This window comes from Cariama cristata, unplaced genomic scaffold (assembly GCF_000690535.1).
Source record: "Cariama cristata isolate BGI_N322 unplaced genomic scaffold, ASM69053v1 scaffold18108, whole genome shotgun sequence".
In the NCBI taxonomy this organism is placed as follows: Eukaryota; Metazoa; Chordata; class Aves; order Cariamiformes; family Cariamidae; genus Cariama; species Cariama cristata.
Window position 1 is genome coordinate 614 of NW_009631848.1, and position 10,359 is coordinate 10,972.

Below are 10,359 nucleotides of genomic sequence, written 5' to 3' on the forward strand. Positions count from 1 at the left end.
TGGCAGGGGGGTTGGAACGAGATGGGCTTTAAGGTCCCTTCCACCCAAACCAATCTATGATTGTATGATTGTGCGAGCAAGGAGTGAAACAGGGAACAACTAGCAGGTAAAACCAGAGCCCCTTGATTTATTAGCAGTTGGTTCAACAGGACCTTACACCAGCACCTGGGAGCCTCTCCCAACGCAATCCCACGGAGGGGCAGAGGGGAGGTGCAGCCCACCCAGGACCCCACACACGGCTACAGGGGCTCCTGCAAAAGCAACTGGGTGGGAACCCCCACCGTCAGTGAGGTCCCTCCATCACCCAGGGGAAAACACCGTGTTCCCCCCCCCTCGCTGCCCTGGTGAGGAGGGCAGCATCCCGGGTACCACATCCACCTCCGGCAGCAACCACTGCCATCCCACATCCTGCGGAGCAGCTCCAGCCAAGGGGAAATTTGGGCCCTTATCCCGGTAAACCCATGATGGCTCAGTCTTGTTTCCCAGCCCCGGCAGCAAACCCCAGGGGACAGAATGGGGCATGGGAGAGGGAGAGCCAGGGCTGCAGCTCTGTACGGCACCATCAGTATAAAGACGCATCTCCGGCTGGGAAACCGTGCCCCGTTTCCCCACTGACCTTCGTCCACATCACGTCTAACAACCAAAGAGACCACGTAAAACCCTCGGGGTTTAGGTACAAATTCTGGCACCGAAGAAAAACAACCCCCTGCAAAATGGGAACCAAATGAACCCTCCCACCCCCCCCGCACCCCAACATTATTAAAATACTTTCATTTTTAATATTCAAGAGGTTTGAAGTTCTCAGCATCCTTCTGATTGCCATTATCCCAACGTCTGCCCTGTCCCTGAGGGCCGGCTCTCCTCCATGCCGGGGGACGCCAGGCACCATTCGGCTTTACCACAGGAAACACCACGCGTGTACAAGATTGCAGGGTGGGCTTGGGGGGACGGAAGCGTGCTGGAGAGTGCACCAGGGACAGCAAACAGACCAGCACATCGGGACCAGCACACTGGCCCCTTCTCCAGCTCGACCGCGGTCCCACCACGCTGCCCACAGAGGGGGAGCAAGAAAGTGAGGAGCTTGAAAACGAAGGGAGATGACAAACGAAATCGTGCCTGAGTCTTTGAAAGAAGAATCCACCTTGTTCGCAGCTTTTCCACGTAGGTGTCAGGGGGATCCAGCAAACTGTCCTGTTTTCTGCCGTGGGGCTGATGGCAGGAGTGGGTCTGGGTCCCTCTGTGCTTTGGGTCTCCACCAGCTCCATTCCCCTGCTCCAGCTCAACAAAGTCACCTCCAGCGTGCCCAGAGCAGCTCCTCCGCCCTCAGAGCAGGAGGTGAGGGACAGCTCTGCTGCTGCCCTCAGGCCCAGGGGAGTGGGAGCCCGTTTTGGGCACAGAAAGAGGGAATTTGTGCGACTTCTCTGTGTCGGAGTGGGACGGGAAGGGACCTCACCGACAGGCCCAGGAATTAAAAAGGAAAACTAAAATGAAAGAGAAACGGGTGTAGGGTATGCGGAGAGGTGGCAGCGTGGGGACTGCAGAGTCAGGCCACCGCTCGGGCAGCCTCCAGCGCAGCCACCTGCTCCTGGGGGTCTCCTCCAAGGCCACGGCCGGGTATTGCTGAGGAAGGTCCCACCGGGTGCAGGGGTCGGCCCCGCTCAGGTATTGCTGGGCGGGCGGTGGGCAGCAGCTACCTGGTGCTCTGCAGCTCCTCCCGCAGCCAGGTGGGCAGCGTCTGCCCCATTTTGTACAGGAGCTTGGAGAGCTCTATGTTATGGTCCCTGTAATAGTCCCGCAGGAAGGCGCGTGACTGCAAGGGGAGAACAGAGAGGAGGGTCAGGGGGACCAGCTCCAAGCCCACCACCCCGACATGATCCTCCAGCCCCGACCTAGGAGGCTTTCTGCATACTCACATCTGAATCCATCTCAGGGTACTTCCTCCCTTTGCTCTTTCCCAAGCATTTCGTCTTCCCTCCATCCAGAAGCTGACACCAGAATCCTTTCTTTGGATCAAACCTGCGAAGCGAGAACTCTGCCTCACTCCTCTTGCCCCTCCATGCCTTCTGCAGGCAAGCACGCCGCTGCCCAGCCCTGCACAGGGGCACTTCTCCACCTCTTTTTAATCGACAGCCCAGCTAACATCTCATTATTGATCCCCTGGTACAACATGTTTCCTGTGAAGCTGCACAGTAAGCAGCCCGCTAAGGTTCTTTCATCACCGCATTGCCCTGCTACGGGAGGATGGTGGTCTACGTGGGTTTAATTACTATTTTCTGTGGCACCTTCGGCCCTGGATGCCCTCAAGAGCCCCATGGCTCGTGGGTGCAGACTCAGAGCGGCCACATATATAGGTAGGCCCCGCGCAGAGGTAAATTATTATTTTTCTAGGAGCTCTGGAGGCTCCTGTTTCCCATGGTGGGCTTTAATGTCTGGAAGGCTCAGAGCAAGGTGATACCCACGGAGGTGCCACACAGCCAGCAGCAAGAGCTGCGCTCTGCAGTGCGTGCACGAGGAGCTGGTGGGTGCAGACTCAGAGCGGCCACATATATAGGTAGGCCCCGCGCAGAGGTAAATTATTATTTTTCTAGGAGCTCTGGAGGCTCCTGTTTCCCATGGTGGGCTTTAATGTCTGGAAGGCTCAGAGCAAGGTGATACCCACGGAGGTGCCACACAGCCAGCAGCAAGAGCTGCGCTCTGCAGTGCGTGCACGAGGAGCTGGCGTGCCAGGACTCAATACCATCACATGCAGCATCGCAGGCTGAACTCTGGTCCAGGAGCCCAGAGCTGCTCCTGGGCTTCCTGGAGTGACACCACAGTCCCCACCACAGTGTCTGGGTAAGCACAGCAAAGCGGGTGCTTGTTGAATGTTACTTCAGATTGCAGGTACCCCACTGTAGGTTGCAGCAATGAGGAACTGCTGTGCCAGCCTCAGGTGAAACCCTGTTCTCATCAAAACCAGGAGCAGCACTGGGAACAACAGCAGGTTGGAGGAAGGAGAAGCTCAGGGAAGGACTCACGCCAGGGTCTTGTGGTAATCGATGAAGTTGGTCACGCCAAGGAATTTCTGGACCGTCTCCATCACTTTGGCAGGTTCCGTTCGGAGTAGCTTGCCATCCAGGACCAGGATCTGCAAGGAGCAAGACATGGCGGTGCGGTGCTGCTGGGGCACAATGCTGCCTTTGCCACACCTTTTGTAATCTCCAAGCCAAATTTGCCACCAACCGGCACAGGGTCCCTTTTTGAACGCTAATGTGCCTTGGTGTTCACTTACACTGGGTGTTGAAAAATGAAATGCAAATAAAAGCCAGGGTCAGGATCCAACCAGGACAACACCAGAGCTTCGGCTCAGGGCTGCCCAACCCATGGCCAGCCAGGACTGCATTACCAGCAGGAGACAACTAATAGACTTTGTAAGGTTAAACAATGGTGGAAAAATCATTCAGGGACTGAGCCCGTACACCGCCAGCAGTGTTCCACTGTGCGGTCACAGCAGGGCTGGCATCCAGCCCCCATTTCCCCTGCGGGCAGCCTGAACCACAGGCAGCTTTGCCTGTTATTTTTGTCCTGCTTCAATGCTGTGGTGACACCAGACAGGGCAGCCCCACGGGTGTCTGTGGCCAAGAGTGGTGGGTGAGTGGTGGGTGCCCCTGCAGAGCCACCCACAGCCCTCCACCCTGCAGCTCCCTTTCAACCCCACTTTGCCAGGACCAGCACAAGGACATCTTCGTGCATCGTCCATCACCAACATCCCACTACAAGGGTTTCCTTCTTGCGCGGTTAGCCTCCCCTCTGCCCCATCTCCAAGTACTTTTACTCTTCCCCTCGTGGTTTTTAGGATATAAGCAAAGCAGCTCCCATGGGAGCATCCTTGCAGCTGACTTTGGACCCAAGCATCCTTGCCTGGGTGAGGGGGGCTCCCTGGGGTGCTGCCACTGTAGGAGTGGGGTGCTCCCATCCCTACCTGGTTGGCGTGGTAGCTGTTCAGCCAGCGCTCGATGTGGGTAGCATACCAGCCTGGCACCAGGCAGCGGTTCTGCAGGGTTCGGAGCTTTGGAGCAGCCTCAGGTCCCGCCGTGATCACCTCGTGGAAGGTGTATTTCAGGGCGACTGGGTCATCGTGAGCTCGCTGGTGCTGTCAAGCAGGAACAAGGCAGGTTTGTTCCTGGAACAACCCAAATCCTGGGCTGCCCACAAGGCACTGTGGTTCCCAGGCCACCAGGCCATGTCCTCACGTATCTCGTTCAGCCAAAAAGCACAGTGTCCACAGCCACCCCACCCCCGAAACCAAGCTGATGGAGGGAAGCCCCTTGCCCACCACCCCACAGGGCTGCCCAAGCTGGGCGACAGGCAGAGGCAGGCAGCTCACCTGATACCAGGAGTAGGCTCGATCTGCAGGGTTGATGAGGATGGTGATGACTTTGGCCTTGGAGAGCAGGGCCGCGGCTCGCCGGGGAGCGACTTCTGAGTCAAAGTAGTTGGCACTTTTCTCGAAGTAGAAGTCAGAGGTGGTGTTGGAGGGGATGGGGAAAAACTCCATGTACCTGGGGGAGGCAAGGTGTGAGGCAGGCAGACAGGCACCACGAGATGTCCCCAGCACCCCTCCTTGCAGGTGACATCTCAGACACTCTGTACCAAGCATGAACCCTGCGGAGTCCCCCCGGGTCTGACACACAATCCCCTCCAGCCATTCTGGAGGGCCAAGCTTCAGCAGATTCCCCAGGCAGACCCTGTGCAGGATCTGTCCCACCTTGCAGCACCCAAGTGCCCTCCGCCAAAAGCCCGGCAGCTGCAAGGCTGATGGGAAACCCCACAGCACCACTGTTCCTGTTCCCAAAGCAAGTGGCCTCCCCAGCTGAGCCCCTGCAGCGCAGAGACCTACCAGTCGATGCCCTTGTGATAGTTGTGTCCATTAAAGAACTGTATCTCCTCGAAGGTCTCTGAGCTGGGGTAGTTGCTGCTCAGATCCGGATGCATCCCCAAGAAGAGATAAAGGGCGGTTGTTCCTTAGGACAGACAGAAAGCAAGAGCTGACTTGGGCCAAACCTCCCTCCGAGCTCTGCTTCAGGGCAGGAGGGCTGAGAGAGGCTCTTTGGGGGTGTCAGGGGGAACTGGCAAGCCTCCTGGCATGCTCACGGCACCGAAGGTGAAGGGAAGCACCTGTCTTTTGAGGCCCGATGATAAGAAGCTTTGGGAATCGGTCACAGGTCTTTTCTTTGGACCAAATATCTTTGTGTCGTTTGTCTTCACAGGGATCCTGAAACGCAGCGGGGAGGATTAGAGACAGGGCAGCCTGGATGAGACCACGCACCACTGCTCAGCACCCTCCAGTCCAAGCAGACACATGGGGAGGCCATGCTTCCCAGCAGGCAGGGCAAAGACCAGGCTTATCTCCAGGTCTACGGGGCAAACTCCTTCCTGGCACTGCTCGTGGATTGACAGAGGTGAAAAACTGCTGCTTTTCAGAGGGCAGAGCCAGCTAAACCCCACTTCCCTCTCCCAGCACAATAAGCGGAGCTGCTCCCCCCATTCCCAGCACAGGGGGTACCTGCCACAGCGGGTCCTTCTCCTCGGAGAAGATCTGGAAGTATTTCTGCGCCAGCTGCACAGGTGGCAACGTCTGTAGCTTTAAGTTGGTCCAGGAGTTGAGGAAGCGGACCAAGTGCTTGAAGGTGTACAAGCCCAGGCGGTCGTTGCCGTAATTGGACAGATGGGTCATGAAGATGCTGATCTGAAGCAGAGAGGACAGAGCACAGGTTAGCAGAGCTCCTCGGAGAAGATCTGGAAGTATTTCTGCGCCAGCTGCACAGGTGGCAACGTCTGTAGCTTTAAGTTGGTCCAGGAGTTGAGGAAGCGGACCAAGTGCTTGAAGGTGTACAAGCCCAGGCGGTCGTTGCCGTAATTGGACAGATGGGTCATGAAGATGCTGATCTGAAGCAGAGAGGACAGAGCACAGGTTAGCAGAGCCTCACCCGGCAGCCATCCCATGCAAATGGCTCCCACCCTGGCTAAGGACATCGAGGACATCTCCCACAGTGGTGCTGGGGGACAGCTCTGCACAAGACACCTGTCTATCTGTCCCCAGGCAGCCCGAGAGTAGTACTCACGGGGTTGAGGAGCACGGTCAGGAACAGTTCACCCCCGTTGATGATTTTGTCCAGCTCACTCGAGCCACCGGGGTATTCGTTGTAGAAGATGGTGTGCGTGAAAAGGCCGCAGGTTTGCCGGGGGAGTACCTGGGGCAGGAGAAAGATACGGATGGAGGAGGCAGAGGAGCCAGGGCAAGGAATGGCCTCCTCTGGGCATCCAGGGCTGGATGCCATTTCTCCTCCCAAACAAAAAGGGGGTCCTCAACCCCTCAGAGGTCAGGACCAGCTCCACTGTCCCTCACCACTCCCAACTTGAATCCTGCTATCCACAAGGGACAGAGCTGGACAGATAGAGAAGCCAAAAATTGTCCTCACACAAGCTTCCCCCGTGCAGGATGAGCAGAGGGCACAGCCCCCTCAAATCGAAGCATCCAAGCTGCCCAGAAACCACCTGCCAAGGTTCTGGGTTTTGGTGGGGGAGACAAGAGGAGAGAAGCACCAGAGATAAAAGCCTGGCCACCTACCATGATGCCATTGTGGATGAAGCCACGGCGATAGCGAGCAGGTTTCAGGTGGGGGTACTCCTCCGTGCTCGTCACTTTGATTGACCAAACCTGCTTCCAAGCTTCGTACAACTGCACATGGACAGGGTACACACCGGAGTGGTGGGGGGCCACGGCGTACCCCATGTCAGTGGGGATGCCATGCTCCTGCAGAGAAGAGAGCGGGGAGTGGGTGACCAGGAAGACCCCAAAACCACAATGTCCCAAACCAATCCCTCCCTAAGGGACTGCCCATTCCCAACTACAAATTGTCTGTTCGTGCCTCTGGAGAGCAGCCAGGGCAGGGCTGTGCCTGTGCATCCTCTCCTAACCAGGGCTGTCTCCATGAAAGGGAGTCTGGGAGCAGACATGCTGGGTGGACACTCGCTCCTCTGCTTCACATGGACCATCCTGATCCCTGTCATTTCTACTGTCACCAACAAAACAACAGCAGCAAAGCTCTTCTGTGGAGAATGAGGAGGTACATCTATACAGGACTGTAAATTGGCTTATATCAGTAGATATAAAACAGCCTGGAAATTCTGAGCTGGACAACTGCCCATACCAAGTAGGGATGGTCTGGTCTCTCTCTAATTAAGCACCTCTAATCATCAGACAATGAATTCAAGTTCACCTGAAGATTCCTCTCTTAGGCCATAGGACCCAATTATTACCACTGGGTCTGGCTTTACTTGTTTGGCTTGAAGACAGCTGTGAGCAAACCGGTTGATCACAGCATGATCTAGTCTCAATGCTGGCTTTATCAGGGCCACATAAAGGACAGTCCAAGAGGATGGACAACCCCTTACCAAGCTGAAGGTCAAGAGCCTGCCTTTATAAACCAAACACATTCCCGACAGCTCAGCCTGCAGAGGCAGTTTCCATCAGCCAGGGAGCCTCCCAGCACACGGCCGCCGCTCCAGGATCCCACATCGTTGCCCGGCAAAGCATCAAGCCACGCCAGGCAGAGCCCCCAAGCCGCATCCCTCCAGACTGGACCTCTGCATCCCCCCCGGCGCTGGGCCAGGCGGGCATGGCTGCAATGCACAGACTGTGTCTCCCCTCGAGCAGGCACCGGGGCAGCTCACTGCCACAGCAGCAAGTTGGCTGGTGCAGAAAAACCCTTTTTCTCCAGGTAGTAGCATATAAATGGATTTACCGACCCAGTGAGGGATGTGACTTAACGTCACCAGGTCCCTTTGCTCTGGCAAGCACAGACTGTTACCTGGGTTGCCCGGGAAGCCTCTTCGCCCCCCTTCTCCCATTCTCCCCCCCACCACAAGCACTCCCACCAGCGGCATCTTACTCACGACAGCGAATTTCTTGTTTAAGGTCATCTGTTCAGCAAGAACGGACTGGTTGTGGAAGAGGTGAGGCTGCATGTGGCTCCACATGTGGGGGAACCACCAGAACTCCCTCACGTAGGACAGCAGCAGGTCATCACCTTCGTCTTCAGCATCGGTACCTGCAGGCACGATGCTTGCCATCACCGCCGGGCACGCTGAGTCACGCGTGAGCAGCTGGGACAGAGGGAGGGGGAGCCCCTCTCGGCGACTGGGTGATGGGGACAGCAGGGTGGGATGCCCGAGGACCCTCCTGCAGCCCCAATGTCAAGCCTGTTTGCACTGGTTCGTGCCCCACCGCCAGCCATATGGCACCAACATGCAAAGCAACGCCCTCACCCTCCTCACCCGTGTGGAAGAATTTCCCTGAGTATCCCAAGTTGAAGGTGAAGTTCGGGATGTGGGTGCGCAGCTCGTTCTGCGTGTCAAACAGCGCCTGGGAGAGCGGGAGAGAAAGCAAGATGTTCTCAGCACTGTTTGCACTGGTTCGTGCCCCAACGCCAGCCATATGGCACCAACATGCAAAGCAACGCCCTCACCCTCCTCACCCGTGTGGAAGAATTTCCCTGAGTATCCCAAGTTGAAGGTGAAGTTCGGGATGTGGGTGCGCAGCTCGTTCTGCGTGTCAAACAGCGCCTGGGAGAGCGGGAGAGAAAGCAAGATGTTCTCAGCACACGGCCGTAGGGAGAGCTGCCACGCCAGGACAAGGACTTGTGTTCCCTGAGACCTTTGCAGAGGGACTCTTTGGGGCCAGGGGATGCTCTGGGAGCAGGAAAGCTCATCCCTGGAGCATCCCAGAGCAGACACAACCACCCAGACCTACACATCCCCTGCCCACCCAGCCAGGACATCACAACCGCACCTTGACATCTTCCACCTTCATGCGTGTGCCCTCCTTGCCCACAAAGATGTCGTCGATGTCCACCAGGATGTAGCGGTCGAGGGGCAGGGAGAGCCTCTTGCCCGTCAAGAAGGAGACAGAGTCCACGAAGACCAACTTGTGCAGCCAGAAGTTGAGGTTGTTGCCAAAAAGCACCCTCTGGATGCCATCATGGAGGCCCAGGTCCTGCATCACGGTGGTGTGCAGTGCTGCATCCACGCTCATGTGCGGGATGGACTCGGCCGACTTGGTCTTGGCCAGGAGGACCGGCTCGTAGGTGGAGTGGTTGGACTGGAAGACGGTCCAGTCCTCCCCGGGGAGCACACCCTTCTCCACCTCGCTGGGCCGTGTGATGTACAGCAGCGGTGACTTGGGGTTGATGCTGCAGTCCTTCAGCGCCAGGTTGGAGTGGAGGAAGAGGGGGAAGCCCTTCAGCTGGGCGCTCAGCAGGCTGTTCTCGTTGGCCTGCATGGGGGAGATGGGGGCTAGAGGAGACGGGACGCTGGGGATGAGTGCCCAGACTGGATGTGCAGGCAGGGGCTCACCGGGGGTGCTGATGGCAAGGGGGCAGGCAGCTCACCACCCCCGGGGATCCAGGTGCTGGGTCCCCCTCCTTCCTCTCCTGAGCATGGGGTGCCCTCATCCCCCTCACACGCTCAATCCTGCTCATGTCCAACATGCAAAGCACCCCGGGGCTGTGAGCCCTGGGCAGAAGGGCAGAGGGCTACTGAGCAAAATAGCTGCTCATGCTTTTGCTGAACCCCAGCAAGGGTCACTGCTGGGAAATGGGATGCTAAAAGCAACTGGACTGATCCCAGAGCTGTGTTTTTACCCTCAAAACACCCAGGGGCCGCACAGCCCTTCCACAGAGAGAGAGCTAAGAAGGTGCCCTCTGCTAGAAGCCTGTGCCCCACGCCAGGCTGCGGGCTGGCTCCACACCAACTCAGTCTGCTTGTAGAACGCAAGGGGAGGGCAAAGGCCCTGCAGGGCAGCAGGATCCCTGAGCCCCCCACCCACACCCAGCCTGGCTGCAGGGTCTTGGCTCACCCCGTGCACCCCCTTACCTTGAAGAAGCCAATGATGCCCACACCATACTCCACACAGTACTTGTCCAGCAGCTCCCGGTTCCAGGCATCCAGGTTGACGTACTTGAGGATGTTCTCGTAGATGATGAGCGCAAAGCGTCCCCGGTCCTTGTCGGTCAGCGTGGGCATGTCCCCCTTCCCAGGGGCAATCTCTGTCCTGTATTTGAAGCGACTTGACTCCAAAATGGCCACGATCTCCTGGCCCAGCTGGGAGTAGAGGCTCTCCACGAAGACCAGCACCAAGGGGTCTGTGCGGGAGGAGTCAACCACCTTGAGGGTCTTCAGCGGCAGCAAACGAGAAGGGGCAACCTTGGGCTCATCGCAGTCTGGCCCCACCACATCCCCAGAGGGCTCCAAGCCCCTTTTCCACCCATATAAATAATACGCAGAGACGAAAACACTGAGCAGGCAGAAGACGAAGAG

The 10,359-nt window shown here is 57.4% G+C and overlaps 1 protein-coding gene across 1 annotated transcript; it reads right to left on the reverse strand.

Annotated features, from left to right (window-relative positions):
- Positions 1-1,690: 1,690 nt before the first annotated feature.
- On the reverse strand, positions 1,691-10,356 carry NDST1 (N-deacetylase/N-sulfotransferase (heparan glucosaminyl) 1; the record flags this gene model as incomplete). The annotated part of the gene is made up of 14 exons (XM_009706142.1): positions 1,691-1,810; positions 1,914-2,016; positions 3,018-3,127; positions 3,962-4,132; positions 4,367-4,541; positions 4,880-5,003; positions 5,158-5,254; positions 5,546-5,728; positions 6,105-6,233; positions 6,611-6,796; positions 7,939-8,093; positions 8,520-8,607; positions 8,834-9,316; positions 9,916-10,356. Coding segments are annotated over 14 exons (2,565 nt in total), but the record flags the coding sequence as incomplete, so codon positions are not given.
- Between the last annotated feature and the right edge of the window lie 3 nt (positions 10,357-10,359).